At 47.3% G+C, this 17,455-nt stretch overlaps 1 protein-coding gene across 2 annotated transcripts in view; it reads left to right on the top strand.

Moving 5' to 3' along the window:
* Window positions 1–6,432: 6,432 nt before the first annotated feature.
* The window catches only part of AMACR (alpha-methylacyl-CoA racemase), a 37,633-nt gene continuing 26,610 nt past the window's right edge, over window positions 6,433–17,455 (top strand). The window contains exons 1-3 of one of the 2 annotated variants that reach the window (XM_065598838.1): window positions 6,438–6,841; window positions 13,813–13,956; window positions 15,763–15,923. In XM_065598838.1, coding sequence (XP_065454910.1) covers window positions 6,484–6,841; window positions 13,813–13,956; window positions 15,763–15,923 — 663 coding nt within the window. In that variant the 5' untranslated portion in view covers window positions 6,438–6,483. Of the gene's footprint in view, window positions 6,842–13,812; window positions 13,957–15,762; window positions 15,924–17,455 lie in introns of both variants that reach the window. The other variant, XM_065598839.1, reaches the window with a different exon arrangement.

The raw sequence follows: 17,455 nt of genomic DNA, 5'->3' as shown, positions 1-17,455 counted from the left end.
CTTTTCCATAAGGGAAAATACATACACCAATATTGATGTGACCTCCTAGACCATGTCTAAACTACAGAGGTAAGTCAACTTAAGTTACATTGACAATCCTAAGCTGCTGTAATTACATCACTTGTGCATGTTCACACAACGCTCCTTGTGTCGATGGAGCGCATCCACAATTCATGCTCTAACACCAACAGAGAGAGCAGTACACCCTGGGTAGCTATCCCACTGTCACCCTCTCCTGCTAGGAGTTCTGGTAATAGATTACAGTGCATCATGGGTATGTGATCACTGCCCCTATTATGCAGTTTTCTCTGTCCCATAAATCCTAAGGCTTCCGACTGTGTTTCGCACCGTTTTTCAACTGCCCCTGTAACCTTTGAATCCACCATCTCTGCTTGAAAGCATGGATCCTGCACTGCTCACCAGTCTTGTGATGAGCGTTATGAATACAAGCCAGTTGATCCTGATCCATGGAACAGGAGTCTGTGCTGCCCTGCTGTGTGCCATGGAAAGAAACAATTCAAGATTGATGTTGGCATTCACAGAACAGCTGCACAAGGTGGACCATCGCTATTGGGCTCAGGAAACAAGCATCGAATGGTGGGATCAGATTGTGATGCAGGTATGGGATGACAAGTAGTGGCTGCAGTACTTTTGTATGTGCAAAGCCACCTTCCTTGAACTGTGTGCGGAGCTCACACCCTCCCTGTGGTTCAAGGACACCAAAATGAGAGCAGCCCTAAGGGTGGGAAAGCACGTGGTGATCATTGTGTGGAAGCTGGCAACTCTAGACTGCTTCTGGTGAGTCGCAAATCAATTTGGAGTTGGGAAGTCCACCATGGGGGTTGCAGTGATGCAAGTGTGCAGGGCCATTAATCTCCTCCTGCTACGAAGGGCTGTGATGCTGGGCACTGAGCAGGAAATAGTGGATGGCTTTGCAGCAATGGGATTCCCTAGCTACATCCGGGCGATAGATGGCGCACACATCCCAATTTTGGCCCCAGACCATCTTGAGAGAACATCAATAGACAGGACTACTTCTCTATGGTATTGCAGGCGCTGGTGGCTCACTGGGGTTGTTTCACTGACATGAATAGTCGGTGCATGATTCATGCATATTCAGGAACACTGGCCTGTTTAGAAAGCAGCATGCAGGGACTTTCTTTCTAGAGCAGAAGATTTGAATAGGAGATGTGGAAATGCCCATAGTGATTCTGGGAGACCCAGCCTACCCCTTACTCCTGTGGCTAATGAAGCCTTACACCAGAAACCTTGTCAGCAGGAAGGAGCACTTCAACAACAGGCTTAGCAGGTGCAGAATGACCATAGAATGTTCATCTGGCAGATGACAGGGTTGCTGGCACTGCCTTTTTGACAGTTTAGACCTCAATAAGGAAAATATTCCCATGGTCATAGCAGCCTGCTGTGCTCTATATAACATTTGTGAAGCCAGGGGGGAAAAGTTTCTCCAGGGGTGGAGCATAGAGGTGGATAACCTGGCCTCTGATTTTGAGCAGCCAGACTCCAGGGCTATTATAGGGGCTCAACAGGGGGGCCATTCATTTTGAAGCAGCGTTTTGACAATGAGCCCCAGTAATGTGTCTTTTAGTAATGAATTGAGCCAGGCATTGTTTACTTGCCACCTTGAATAACCCCGGTAATGATTCCTGCCTGAGCGCTAACTGTGGTCTGCATATGTATGAATTTCTGTGTGCCTGGTGTAGGGCACAAATAAAGAATCACTGTCTGTGTAAGACTACATTATTATTAAACAGCAATACACGATTAGCATTTCTTACAAGGGACATGACAATGAGTAGCACTCTCTGAAGGATCTAAGAGCTGCCTGTAAGTCTAGCTGTCATTATGGAAAATGTCCCTAGGGGTGGAGTGCAAGGGATACTGTGATGGGCCAGGAATGTGTGTGGGGAGTTTGGGGAGGGCAAGGAAGGCAGATCTACAGTTGACGCATGTGCTCCAGCTGCAGCATAATCAGAGACCTCAGCATCTCTGCTCTTCCATGAGCTTTATTGTCCACTCCTGCCCCTGTCTCCTCTCCTGGCTATCCATTTCTAGTTGCTCATTTATTGTCTCTCTCCATGTCTGTGCTCGCTATCTGCCTGATCTGATGATTGCAGCAATTCATGAAACATGTCCTCCCTAACTCCTCCTTGTTCGCCTCATCTGACGGAGGTGCTCCGCCGGTGTGTAGGAGCTCGCCTCATTTGATGGAGGTTCTCCACCGGTGTGTAGGAACTGGCCCTCACGGGCACAGCTGCAGAAGCAAAAGAAATAGAGTCAGATTTGTGTAGAAGCAGGGAGACCTGGATTTAATTCTCTGCTCTGCTCCACAGTTCCTGTGTGATGTTGGGAACCTTGCTCAAGGCTCGTCTACACCTTAAGTTAGTGCGTCGCAATCCAGGGTGCAGGGCCGGCCTTAGGGAAAATGGCACCCTGGGCAAATGTGGATTTTGGTGTTCTTAGCCCCCAAGGGCGTGGCACCCCTCTATTGCCCCCATGGGCTCCCCACCCTCCCTTCCCCCACTAACCACTGCACTGTGTTCCCTTCACCCCTAATGCCTGCTCCCCATCCTGTGCCCCTAATCCCTACACCCACTTCACTCCCCTCTGCCCCTCCTGTGCCCCTAACCTTGGCACTGTGCCCCCTTCACCCCACCCCCTTCACTCCCCTCCTGTGCCCCAATCCTGCACCCCTTCACTCTTACTGCACCTCCCTCCCGCCTGAGCTCCTAACCCCTGCACTGTGCCCCCTTCACCTCAACCCCTGCACTCCCCTCCTGTGCCCCAAACCCCTACACTGTATGTGCCCCTTCACCTCAAACCCTTCACTCCCCTCTTGCGCCCCTAACCCCTGCACTATGCATGCTCCCTTCACCCCAACACCTGCCCCCTCCTGTGCCCCTAACCCCTGCACTCCTACCCCTTGTACCTCCCTCCTGAGCCCCTAACCCCTGCACTGTGCCCCCTTCACCCCACCCCCTGCATTCCTCTCCTGTGCCCCAATCCCTGCACCCCATCACTCCTACCCCCTGCACCTCCCTCCTGAGCTGCTAACACCACCCCAGCTTTTTGGGAGGGGTACACCCTGCCATCAGCCCCCTGCCCCACTCCCCCCGCAGAACAGACAGGCCGACACTCAGGGCCAGGAGCAACTCCAGGGACGAACGGGAGCTGGGGTGGACAGGAACAGCAGCGGCTGCACATGTGGAACAGGGCAGAGGCTCGATGGCTGGTCGTCCAACTGCCCCCTGCAGCTTGGGTCTCTCCCCCTCCCCACGCTGCTGCTCCCCTGCCTGCCATGCCACCTCCGTCAGCCCAGCTGGCTCTTGGCAGCAGGTCAGGTTGGAATCCAAACCCTGCGCACGGCGCCCCCTTGGGCAGCCTGACCTGGGCAGGGCCCCTACAGCCCACCCCAAAACCGGCCCTGCCAGGGTGTGAAGCTATGCGTTCTAGCCTGCTGTGCAGTAACAGCTGCTGGAGTGCATGAAGAGTTCTGTTGTGCACGTTGACATACTCCTGCTCTCAGTAACTTTTAGTGCATTGTAGTATGGTCCATGCAGCAAGTCAGTGTGCATGCCAGCACCCTGTGCAGAATAAGTCAAACCCTGGATGCTATGCCCTAACTTGCCATGTATAAAATGGGAATGATATAGTATTGCCAAAGCTTGTGATTATCTAGGTCAGTGGTTTTAAAACTTTTTTTTCTGGCGACCCAGTTGAAGAAAATAGTTGATGCCCGTGACCCAAACGGAGCTTGGGATGAGGTGTTTGGGGTGTGGGAGGGGCTCAGGGCTGGGGATTGGGGTGCAGGGGTGAGGGCTGTGGGGCAGGGCCAGGGATGAGGGGTTTGGGGTGCGGGAAGGGACTCTGGGCATGGCCGGCTCCAGCGTTTTTGCTGCCCCAAGCAGCAGGGGTGGGGGGGAAGCCACGATCGGCAGCACTTCGGCAACAGCTCTACCGCCGCCACTTCATTCTTCGGCGGCAGGTCCTTCCCGCCAAGAGGGACTGAGGGACCCACTGCCGAAGAACCGGATGTGCCGCCTCTTTCCGTTGGCTGCCCCAAGCACCTGCTTGCTGTGCTGGTGCCTGGAGCCAGCCCTGGCTCTGGGTTTCAGGGGGGCTCAGAGCTGGGGTAAGGGATTGGGGCATGGGCTTACCTCAGGCAGCTCCCAGTTAGCAGTGGTGCTAAGGCAGGCTTCCTGCCTGTCCTGGCACTGTGGACCGCGCTACGCCCCAGAAGCAGCCAGCAGCAGGTCTGTCTCCTGGACGGAGGCACGCAAGCAGCTCCGCGTGGCTCTCGCCCGCAGGCACAGCCCCACCCCCAGCTTCCATTGGCCGGTTTCCGGCCAATGGGAGTGTGGAGCTCATCCTTGGGGTGGGGGTAGTGCATGGAGCCCTGTGGCTGCCCCGCCTAGGAGCCAGACCTGCTGCTGGCCGCTTCCAGGGCTCAGCATGGTGTCAGAACTGGTAGGGACTAGCCTGCCTTAGCCAAACAGCGCTGTCAATGGGACTTTTAACAGCCCGGTCAGCAGTGCTGACCACAGGCGCCATGACCCTTACGTGTTCCTTACACTCTGCAACCCAGTACTGGGTCACGACCTGCAGTTTGAAAACCACTGAGCTAGGTCATGTAATCCTATCTACGATTACATGAGAATCTTGGCCTTTTTCAAAAAAGGTTTAGTCCTCATTACTAAAGAAAAAAAAATCCTGGCTTACCACTTACCCCAAAAGCTCAGAACCTAAAGGGCAAACATAAAGAACTCAACATTTATCTTTCTAAAAACTCCCATGAGTGTGGGATCTCCATGTTCTCAATCCTGTAATGGCCCTGCCCTGGGTCATAGGACAGCACTGTCGCTACAGACTCCAAAGAGTGAGAGTGGCTCAGATTTAAAAATGTTATTAAAGCTAATGTTAAAATGATATAATACACGGGTTAAGAAAAGAGTGTCTGTACATCTGGGTGTAGTGCTTAGATTATCCAAAAGTACAAAATCTGGTTTAAAGGCCATACAATACATAAAATACTACATCATGGGGGGAACCACAGAAGCAGCTTCAATAGAAAGGGGCCCTGCTCCCTGGAGCCCCGTACCTCCCATTCTGTGTGCTGTCGTTCCCCCTTCTGCTGAGTATCCCCATTTCTCCCATCCCTGAGCTGAGGGGCCCCGCTCCCCCTTCCATCCCTGTGCTGAGTGTCCCCATTCCCACCCCTCCCCCATCCCTGTGCTGAGTGTCCCCATTCCCACCCCTCCCCCCATTCCTGTGCTGAGTGTCCCCATTACCCCCCCATCCCTGTGCTGAGTGTCCCCATTCCCACCCCTCCCCCATCCCTGTGCTGAGTGTCCCCATTCCCACCCCTCCCCCCATTCCTGTGCTGAGTGTCCCCATTACCCCCCCATCCCTGTGCTGAGTGTCCCCATTCCCACCCCTCCCCCATCCCTGTGCTGAGTGTCCCCATTCCCACCCCTCCCCCCATTCCTGTGCTGAGTGTCCCCATTACCCCCCCATCCCTGTGCTGAGGGTCCCCATTCCCACCCCTCCCCCATCCCTGTGCTGAGTGTCCCCATTCCCACCCCTCCCCCCATTCCTGTGCTGAGTGTCCCCATTACCCCCCCATCCCTGTGCTGAGTGTCCCCATTCCCACCCCTCCCCCATCCCTGTGCTGAGTGTCCCCATTCCCACCCCTCCCCCCATTCCTGTGCTGAGTGTCCCCATTACCCCCCCATCCCTGTGCTGAGTGTCCCCATTCCCACCCCTCCCCCATCCCTGTGCTGAGTGTCCCCATTCCCACCCCTCCCCCCATTCCTGTGCTGAGTGTCCCCATTACCCCCCCATCCCTGTGCTGAGTGTCCCCATTCCCACCCCTCCCCCATCCCTGTGCTGAGTGTCCCCATTCCCACCCCTCCCCCCATTCCTGTGCTGAGTGTCCCCATTACCCCCCCATCCCTGTGCTGAGTGTCCCCATTCCCACCCCTCCCCCATCCCTGTGCTGAGTGTCCCCATTCCCACCCCTCCCCCCATCCCTGTGCTGAGTGTCCCCATTCCCACCCCTCCCCCATCCCTGTGCTGAGTGTCCCCATTCCCACCCCTCCCCCCATTCCTGTGCTGAGTGTCCCCATTCCTCCCTTCCCCCCATTCCTGTGCTGAGTGTCCCCATTCCCCCCCACCCCTGTGCTGAGTGTCCCCATTCCCACCCCTCCCCCATCCCTGTGCTGAGTGTCCCCATTCCCCCCCCCCCCTGTGCTGAGTGTCCCCATTTGCCCAATCCCTGTGCTGAGTGTCCCCAGTCCCAATCCCTGTGCTGAGTGTCCCCATTCCCCCCTTCCCCCCATCCCTGTGCTGAGTGTCCCCATTCCTCCCTTCCCCCCATCCCTGGGCTGAGTGTCCCCAGTCCCACCCCCCTGCTGAGGGGTCCCCTCCCCTGTCCCCGGCTGGGGGAGGGGACCACGCGGGAGCCGGATGGGGCCGTTGACCGCCGGGTTTCTGGCCCGGAGGGGGCCGGGCCGCGCCGCGGCGGCCGCTCGATGTTTCGGCGCTCGGCAGGAGGCCGCGGAGCGCGGGGCAGCCATGGCCCTGAGCGGGGTGCGGGTGCTGGAGCTAGCGGGCCTGGCGCCCTCCCCGCTCTGCGGCATGATCCTGGCCGACTTCGGGGCGCAGGTGGTGCGGGTGGATCGCTCCCCCCGCTCGGCCATGAACACCGACGTGCAGGGCCGGGGCAAGCGCTCCCTGGCGCTCGACCTGAAGCAGGGCCCCGGAGCGGCGGCGCTGAGGAGGCTCTGCCTGCGGGCGGACGTGCTCGTGGAGCCCTTCCGCCACGGTGAGCGGCCGGTCTGGGCCTGGGGTCGCAGGGTCTGAGGGGAGAGGAGGGGGCGGCTGCCGCCGGCAAGGGGAAGGCACCTGGGGGCAGGGTTTGGGGGCAGGGGTTCGGGTGCTGCTGGGGGAGGGCACCTGGGGGCAGGGTTTGGGGGGAGGGGTTTGGGTGCTGCTGGGGGAAGGCACCTGGGTGCAGGGTTTGGGGGGAGGGGTTTGGGTGCTGCTGGGGGAGGGCACCTGGGGGCAGGGTTTGGGGGGAGGGGTTCGGGTGCTGCTGGGGGAGGGCACCTGGGGGCAGGGTTTGGGGGGAGGGGTTCGGGTGCTGCTGGGGGAGGGTACCTGGGGGCAGGGTTTGGGGGGAGGATCCCTGGGGGCAGGGTTTGGGGGGAGGGGTATGGGTGCTGCTGGGGGGAGGGGTACTGCTGACTGGAGAGTACTAGGATGCAAAGCTTGGGTGTGTCTGGTGGATCAGAGATGGGGGTGCTGTGCCAGGGAAGAGATTCTGGGGGTGCTCTGCAGGGGAGAAGAGGCAGAATGGGGGCTTGGTGCCGGGGTAAAGTTGGGGATGGTGCTGCTGTAGAGGAGGAAAGACAGGTGAATAGAGGGCAGTAGTCAGATAGTGTTGCCCCACTTGGGAGATCAGATGTGCTGTCAGGGAATGACAGCTCTCACCTGGCTGGATGCAAAATAGTGTGGTTGGTGCAAATGCCATGGGGCAAACCCAGATTTATGGGACACAGCAACCCACAGAAGAGAGTTTAAGGTTAAAGTATCCTATCCAAACAATGGCCCATTAAGCCTCAAACAACTTTGACGATTGTCCTGGAGCCCGTGGATGACCCCAATGGATGTATAATGGGCAAATTGTGGCATGCTTCGGCCTTGACCCTGCAAAGACATGCTTACACTTTTCAATGGCGTAAACACTTGTACTCCCAGTGTGTACAGTTTATCAAACGTGTAAGGCTTTGTATGTCTGGGGCATTAGTTTTTAATATGGAGGTGCTGTTTCTGTGGAGACAACAGGTCCAGCATGCTCTGTTCTTTCCTAAGCCCTTGATCCACAAATATGGCAAGTTTTAGCAGGAGTCTCAGCTTCAAGTTGCATATCACATGCTGACGCCTATTGTTCCTTTAGGGCTGCAATTCTGTATTAAATATTAAGGATTCACTGAAGTGTTCATGTGCTGTGTTGGGATAAGAGGGAAGGTCCTTTCATGGATTGAGAACTGGTTAAAAGGCAGGGAACAAAGGGTAGAAATAAATGGTAAATTCTCAGAATGGAGAAGGATAACAAGTGCTGTCCCCCAAGGGTCAGTCCTAGGACCAATCCTATTCAACTTATTCATAAATGATCTGGAGAAAGGGGTAAAAAGTTAGGTGGCACAGTTTACAGATGATACTAAACTGCTGAAGATAGTTAAGACCAAAGCAGACTGTGAAGAACTTCAAAAAGATCTCACAAAACTAAGTGGGCAACAAAATGGCAAATTAAATTTAACGTGGATAAATGTAAAGCAATGCACATTGGAAAAAATAACCCCAACTATACAGACAACATGATGGGGGCTAATTTAGCTACAACTAATCAGGAAAGAGATCTTGGAGTCATCGTGGACAGTTCTCTGAAGACGTCCACGCAGTGTGCAGCAGCAGTCAAAAAAGCAAACAGGATGTTAGGAATCATTATAAAAGGGATAGAGAATATCTTATTGCCCTTATATAGATCCATGGTACGCCCACATCTTGAATACAGCGTACAGATGTGGTCTCCTCATCTCAAAAAAGATATACTGGCATTAGAAAAAGTTCAGAAAAGGGCAACTAAAATGATTAGGGGTTTGGAACGAGTCCCATATGAGGAGAGATTAAAGAGGATAGGACTTTTCAGCTTGGAAAAGAGGAGACTAAGGGGGGGTATGATAGAGGTATATAAAATCATGAGCGGTGTGGAGAAAGTGAATAAGGAAAAGTTATTTACTTGTTCCCATAATATAAGAACTAGGGGCCACCAAATGAAATTAATGGGCAGCAGGTTTAAAACAAATAAAAGGAAGTTCTTCTTCACACAGCGCACAGTCAACTTGTGGAACTCCTTGCCTGAGGAGGTTGTGAAGGCTAGGACTATAACAGCGTTTAAAAGAGAACTGGATAAATTCATGGAGGTTAAGTCTGTTAATGGCTATTAGCCAGGATGGGTAAGGAATGGTGTTCCTAGCCTCTGTTTGTCAAAGGGTGGAGATGGATGACAGGAGAGAGATCACTTGATCATTGCCTGTTGGGTTCACACTCTCTGGGGCACCTGGCATTGGCCACTGTCGGTAGACAGGATACTGGGCTAGATGGACCTTTGGTCTGACCCAGTACGGCCATTCTTATGTTCTGTGTTCTGGCCATACCAGATTTAGGACTAAAGGGTCACTATATCATTTTAAACATCAATCATTGTAAATAAGCACATTTACCTGCATAACTAATAACACCTGTGAGCATTAAAACTGGGAACTTCATAAGTCTGGTGTGCTTTTTCTCTATGTATTCCTGGTTTTTGATGTGTTGTGTGTTTTTTTTCTCATAGACTGTACAGTGGAAATCAATAAATCCAATTTCATTTTAATTTGTAGTTTCACATTTTCTGTGTTGAAATGTTTGGGTTTCCATGGGATTGTTTGGTTAAAAGTGACAAATTCAATTGGAATCTTACAGTTAATATAATGGAAATTTCTATTGCCCTTTGGTTTTGTAAAAACTTTGTTACAAAATTTAAATATGGGTGCAAATATGAGTTGAGACTAGTGTCTTATTAAGTGTAAAATTCCATCTGCGGTTCCTTGTAATTCTATAGCTAGATAATGCATCTCATGGACCTGGTCCTGAAATTGGCTCAGCGCTGATTTGGATCTTCAGGCATAGAGCCAGTTGTAGGATTTGGGCCCAAGTGATATATGGGAAGATTTTAAATGGCACAAAGAGCAGTTAGGCATCCAAATCCCATTGGCTTTCACTTAGTTTCTTTGTGATATCTGTTGGAGTTGGGCTTTTGAAAATCTGTCTGTCGTGGTAAGAGCAAGCAAATAAATTTTGTGCCTTATCTAGTAAATTTTCACAACAGTTTTGTGAGGCTGTATTATAACTTCGGTGGTAGTAAAGGTGTCTATAAATGGGTATGTTTTTAACTTCATAATACGTCTCCATGTTGAAAGTGCTTTACAATCCTGAGTTAACACTGACAGAGCTAAGATTGGTTATTTCCAGATTAAGATCTGAGACTTTGATCCTTCAACTGCATTTATGCAGATGCAAAGCTTCATCAGTATGGTTTCATGTGGGTGGATCCAATTTGTATTTATAATATACAGTCATGGAACCTCAACATTTCATTTTTGCAGGAAGGGGATGGATTTCTTTTTGTTTAGGAATTTTCTGTTATTCAGTGGAGTTCATCTTTCAGGTCAGGTGGAAATTTGAAGATCCAGATCTGTATAATTATATACACCTCTACCTCGATATAACGCTGTCCTCGGGAGCCAAAAAATCTTACTGCATTATAGGTGAAACCGCGTTATATTGAACTTGCTTTGATCCACCGGAGTGCACAGCCCCCCCCCCCCCGAGCACTGTTTTACTCCGTTATATCCGAATTTGTGTTATATCGGGTTGCGTTATATCGAGGTAGCGGTGTATATTATTAAATACATACATACATACCAGCAAATCTCTCTGCTTCTCTGCCTAGCCATTACCAGTTGACACTTTCCAGTCAGTGTCATGCTAGAATTGGGTCTTCAAGGAGTTGAAGGATGATAGAGTTGTGATTTTATAGATTACCGGTAATTTGGGGAATTTCCATTCATAAAATGTGATGTGGAAGAAGGTATGAAAGCAATTTTAAGAATCCAGTATTTCTCCTTTCCCTTCCATATAAGATCGTGTTGCTCTGCAGTGTCTGCACTGTTTATCAGACATAGTTCTGACCAAAGTTTAGTTGTAATTTACTAAACACAGATAAAAGTCCATTTTACAAATTATACACAGCTTGAACATTTTGTCTGGAAAAAACAAACAAAAACAAGACACTTTTTTTGGGGGGGTGGACGGGCGCTAAAGGGAGGGGAAATTTTCAAAATGTGAATTTACAGCGTTTTTCATCCCTGTACATTAAAACTGACCAAACCTACATTTATTTAACTTTGCAAAAGTTTCTTGAGCTTGAACCTACAGAAGAAACTTTTTTTTGTACAGTTTCTGCAAATCATTTGCTGAGTATAATTGCCCTCGTCTGCTCTTGTTTTTATGATAGAGAAAAAGTAATAGTAGTAGATGGCTAGGCTAGCGTAAGGATAAAATGGAGTGTCTTATGCCAAAACTGAAGGAAAGAGGGGAATTATATTGGGCAGGTAAGCAAGGAAAATGTCATTGAGCTATATTCTGATAAGAGACAGAAGCAGTCCTGAGAAAATTGTCCAGAGGTTCAGCCTTGTAAATATTGGGGAGTGTATTAGCAAAAAGTTTGCCTCTTTCTTTTTACTGTGGTGCATGACCTCCTGGGAGCTGTCTCTTTGATTCAGCTATGAATTGGTCCTAGGACTGACCCTTGGGGAACACCACTAGTTACCCCTCTCCATTCTGAGAATTTACCATTTATTCCTACCCTTTGTTCCCTGTCCTTTAACCAGTTCTCAATCCAGGAAAGGATCTTCCCTCTTATCCCGTGACCACTTAATTTACGTAAGAGCCTTTGGTGAGGGACCTTGTCAAAGGCTTTCTGGAAATCTACCGTATATACTCGATCATAAGCCGGTTCGTTTATAAACCGGCCCCCCCAAGATGGATAAGTAAAAATGGAAAATTTTTATGTCCTGTTCATAAGCTGACCCTATAATTCAGGGGTCAGGAAATTTTGACTCCCGGGCCATCGGGATAAGCTACTGGCAGGCCGAAATGGTTTGTTTACCTCGCGTCCGCAGACATAGAAGTAAACCTAAGTAAACAAAGTGTCCTGGCACGCCAGCGGCTTACCCTGATGGGCTGGGCAGCAACTGGTGGGGAAATTTTTTGGAGGAAGAAACTAGGGGTCAGGGGAGTAACCCCTGTGACCACCCCCCACATCACTCCATGCCATCCCTTCCCACCTTATCTGGGGAGGGCCAGGGGAGGATGTCTGTGACCTGGCTGGAGCTGCTCTGGCAGGCTGGGCAGTGCGGGTGCAGCCTGCTCTGGCAGGCCAGACCCGGCGGCACGGCCGCAGCATGTTCCAGCGGGCTGGGCCGGGCAGCACTGCCGCAGAGTGCTCCGGCGGGCTGGGCGGCGTGGCCACAGCCTGCTCTGGGGGGCAGGGCCGAGCAGCACGGCTGCAGCCTGCCAGCCCTGGAGTTGCAGCTGCTTTGGAGGTTGGGGGGAGAAGCTGAGAGACTCTGGCCCCGCCTCTTCCCTTCTGGCTCTGCTGGCTGTGCTGCCTCTCCTTGTTCCCTCTGTTGGGGGGAGGGGCTGCCTCCCACCTCTCCCTCTCTATACCCGTTCATAAGCCGACCCCCTTCTCTGGTTCTTCCCCTTTTTACTAAAAAAATTCAGCTTATGAACGGGTATATATGGTAAGTACACTATGTCCACTGGATATCCCTTGTCCACATGTTTGTTGACCCCTTCAAAGAACTCTAATAGATTAGTAAGACATGCTTTCCCTTTACAGAAACCATGTTGACTTTTGCCCAGCAAGTTATGTTCTTCTATGTGTCTGACAATTTTATTCTTTACTATTGTTTCAACTAATTTGCCCGGTATTGATGTTAGACTTACCGATCTGTAATTGCCAGGCTCACCTCTAGAGCCCTTTTTAAATATTGGCGTTACATTAGCTATCTTCCAGTCAGATAGGTACAGAAGCCGATTTAAAGGACAGGTTACAAACCAGAATTAATAGTTCCGCAATTTCACATTTGAGTTCTTTCAGAACCCTTGGGTGAATGCCATATGGTCCTGGTGACTTGTTACTGTAAAGTTTATCAGTTAATTCCAAACCTCCTCTAATGACACTTCAATCTGTGACAGTTCCTCAGATTTGTCACCTACAAAGGACGGCTCAGGTTTGGGAGTCTCCCTAACATCCTCAGCCATGAAGACTGAAGCAAAGAATTCATCTAGTTTCTCTGCAATGATTTTATCATCTTTAAGTGCTCCTTTTGTATCTCGATCGTCCAGGGGTCCCACTGCTTCCTGCTTCTGATGTACTTAAAAAACATTTTGTTATTACTTTTTGAGTTTTTGGCTAGCTGTTCTTCAAACTCCTTTTTGGCTTTTCTTACATTTTTACACTTAATTTGGCAGTGTTTATGCTCCTTTCTATTTACCTCACTAGGATCTGATTTCCATTTTTTAAAATATACCTTTTTATCTCTCACTGCTTCTTTTACATGGTTGTTAAGCCACAGTGGCTCTTTTTTAGTTCTTTTACTGTGTTTTTTAATTTGGGGTCTACATTTAAGTTGGGCCTCTATTATGGTGTCTTTGAAAAGTGTCCATGCAGCTTGCAAGGATTTCACTCTAGTCACTGTACCTTTTAATTTCTGTTTAATTAACCTCCTCATTTTTGCATAGTTCCCCTTTCTGAAATTAAATGCCACAGTATGTTCAGGGGTCCACAGCCGCGGAAGTTGGTCGGAATGGTCATGAGGGGTCTGAAATTGGGGAGAAACAAAGTGCATTTAAACTACTTTTACACTAAATTTACGTTTGGTGCATTCAACATATAAAATACATTTAGTACATTATTAATTTGTAAAATATTAGCAGTTCATGTTTTAATATGGCTATTGTACGTGAGGCTTTTTTTTAACTTAATCAGCATGTTAGCTGTAATTCAAGTTCATAATGACTAATACATTTTACAGTTTTTTTTATTTCAAATCAAGTTTGTTTTGAATCTAGATTAAAAGCAAAAGTTTGGATTGGGATTAAACATTTTATTTTACTGTTAAGGTGTCATGGAAAAACTTGGTCTTGGTCCAAAGGTCCTTCTACAGGAAAATCCAAAACTTATCTATGCTAGACTTACTGGATTTGGCCAGTCAGGAAGATATGCAAAGTCTGCAGGTCATGACATCAATTATTTGGCTTTGTCAGGTAAACTGTTAACATTCCTATTAGATTAACTTTATTTTTGCTTTAATTAAGAATTGTATTAGCAGGTACTTTGTGTACATGGTTTAAATTACCTGAGTGTTGTCTTCTTCTAGTAAAAGAGTATAAAAGAAGAAAAACCTAGATAAAGTTTTTTTTCTTTTTTTTAAAGGTAAATATAATTTTCATGATAGTCTTTAGTTTTATCTTTTCATTTTGAGCCTAATCCCACAACCTTTACTCACCTGGGCAATCGTTGCATGGTTAGTCCCATGAAACTACAAATCAATAGGTTTACTTGTGTGAGACTGGATTATTGAAGTAAGTGAAAGCTGCAGGATTCAGGCCCTTTGTGAGCTCTGTCTTGCCTGAGTGCTGTATATATCCTTATGTTGAATGCCAGCCCAGAGGAAAGTAGCTAACAAAGTGATGTTATTGACTTCAGGATTGCTGGATCGTGGAACAAAGTCCACACTGCCTGCTAAAATAATTTTCTTCTTCCTAAATCCAGTTTAATCAGTACCATTTTGTGTGGTTCTTGGCAGCTATTACTGTAACTTGGACAGCCTTTTGCAAGAAGAAAACCTCAGCTAGCAACACCTGTATTTTTACACACTTTTTGGGGGGTCCTTTGAATTAGAAAATGTAAACTATGTTTTTGCACCAATTAACTCTTTTTTCCACAGATCAAGTTTTATCAGAGTTTGTTGGCAAAAATATCAGACAAGTATATGGAATGTTTACAGATCTAGCAGTACGCTTCTTATGTGATCCTTAGTATTTCTCAAACTGCTTTTGCCAGAACATCCCAAAGTAAATGATAATCCTAGTTTTTGGCAAACTGTCTATTTTCTAAAATAAAACCAATCTGCCTGAAATGTCACAGGCATGCCAGATAGATTATTTCTGCCAAGTTTAAGGCAAATTAGACAAGGCATTTGGGAGGTGTGACTGCTCAGAAAATGAGGTGATCTCATGTCTTGATAATTTTCCTTATGGTTTTTGGTTTGCTGTAGCCCAAAAATGACTTGTCCTGGAAAGTCCAAATTAGATTTAATATGTTCACCTACTGGTGCTTATGACACCAGTTGGACTGTTGAATGGCAGATTTTAGTTATTGAAAAGCTTTCTGCGTGCATCCTAAGCTCAGTGGAGTTCTTAACACCATGTGTCAGCTTGTGTGCATTTTAGAAAACACACATTGGTGTGTGAGTTACCTAAACAATACATCAGTGCCAGGCAGTGTTTTAGGATGCATTGAATTTGTATGCTGCTTAGGAGGAATGTGGCTCTGCTGCAAGGCTGATAAACTCCACATTGCCCCATTGGCAGGAGGAGGGGGAATAGGGTGACCAGACAGCAAGTGTGAAAAATCGGGACAGGGGTGGGGGGTAAAAGGAACCTATATAAGAAAAAGATCCAAAAATCGGGACTGTCCCTATAAAATCGGGACATCTGGTCACCCTAAGGGGGAAGAGAGTGGTTATGGGGGAAACTAGAGAGCAAAATGAAGGTAAGGGGGCTGTTTAGCGGAGCAAAGAGGGCTAGCAATCTAGAAGCCCCCTCCCAAATAAAAACAATGGTCAGCTCCTTGGCTCTGCTTCAGCCCTTTTTTTGTCACTGCTGCAGTGTAAAGGGGCCATAACGTTGTCTTAAACCGCTAGCTGAGGATTCTCTTGGCGTGTAGGGGATTCCATAGTTACCTTGGTTAAGGTTTATAAATTGAAGAAACTTTAGTTTTCATTTTTCTAACATTAATGTTCATACACTTTATGATTAAATGTCTGTGTTTTTTGCACTGTTTTTCAGGTGTGCTGTCGAAACTTGGTAGAAAAGATGAAAATCCTTATGCACCAGTAAATCTTCTGGCTGATTTTGCTGGTGGAGGTGTCATGTGTGCAATGGGTATAATTATGGCCCTCTATGAACGTACAAAATCTGGCAAAGGGCAGGTCGTTGATGCAAGTATGGTAAGTTTTTGAAATCTGTTTATTTTTAGTTTTCTGTTTTTAAACTCTAACTCTACAAAAGGGAAAAAGGATGAAGTTGTTGGTAAGGCATAGCACTGGGAGTTAGGGAAATGAAAAGTTAAGCCACCTAATGGGACAGCTTTGCTCCTTCACCCATAGGCAAATGTCTTATCACACCTTGCCACTGCCCTAACTCCTTTACACCACAGAAAATGGACCACAACCTTACCTCTGCCCCATGAATGCCAGTGTCTGACACACCCTTTAACAAACTACCTCCTCTCAATGAGATTATTTGAAGATGTATGATGTGGTAGTTTGATGTGTTGGAAGGTGGTATATGATGCGAAGATTTTATGCCTCACATGCATCCAAAATGATGCATAATGGCAAAAAATGACCCTTAATCTTTAAAATTACTTTTAAAAAAGTCTGCTTGTTGCACCAAATCTATTGAAGTTTTATCTGTCTGCCAATTTTTGTTTAGATGGACAATTTCTTTTGAAAATATATCAGTTAACAAAAACAAAGAACAAGTCAGACTGCCATGGATGAATTTCAACAACAGATCAGTTTCAAACACTTTATTTAAAAAAAAGATTATGAAAAGAAATCAAACAAAATCTACATAGAAAATTCAGAGGACTTAAAAATGAACACTGAAATTTCTCACTGAAAGGAGAGAAAAAACAAAAATGTATGTCCCACTTTAATCCCCTACAGAAGATAACCTTAGCCATGGAGCCACAATTGGTCCCTCTATTATAGAGTTTTCAAATTATTTTTTCCCTTTTTTAAAAAGGAACACAGTACACTTTAGGTTTAAAACTTGACCTTTCTTAAAAATATTGTAATACAATTGGTAGTGTCATTTGGACATTTCATTATGTTCCATTCACTTTTTTAAACCTATCTAATACCATAACCTATCAATATTTGAACTGTCACTTCATTTTAATCTACTTTTGTTTAATGGGCCCATTACTTATGTTGTTATACAGACATTTGCATCACATTAAGAACTCTTTCAAGTGGTGGGATTTTCTTAAGGAGGAAATAGTTTTTTAACTTCCTCCCATGTCCCCACAATGACTTTTCATAGCATTTCAGTCTTTCATAGATTAGTTTGCCTTTGTCATGTCTATGCCAGAAGGGAGTCTTGTTCTCAACTTCCTGCCAAGCGGCCTTTTTCAAAAGTCATTTAACAACTTTCACACTGTTCTCTACAAAACTACTGGATTAAGAATACCTGGGATTTGAAGTTATGTACTTAAACCCATACCCTCAAGCAAATGTTTTAAATTCACGTCCATCAAAGTGCTGACCATTATCAGGGATTCCATGCCCGGACAATATGGATTTTATGCTCATTAAAACATATTCTGATGTACTAGTTTCTAATATAACAATCTCTAGTTAATCAGAATAATAATCCAAAATCAAAACATAGTCTTTAGCTACATATGTAAATAAATCCACACTAACTTTAGACTATGCCCTTAACTGTTAATTGTTTATCAACATAGGTTTTT

Source organism: Chrysemys picta, chromosome 6 (genome assembly GCF_011386835.1).
Source record: "Chrysemys picta bellii isolate R12L10 chromosome 6, ASM1138683v2, whole genome shotgun sequence".
In the NCBI taxonomy this organism is placed as follows: Eukaryota; Metazoa; Chordata; order Testudines; family Emydidae; genus Chrysemys; species Chrysemys picta.
Note: the sequence above shows the minus strand (reverse complement) of the source record. Positions and strands in the feature narration are given on the sequence as shown.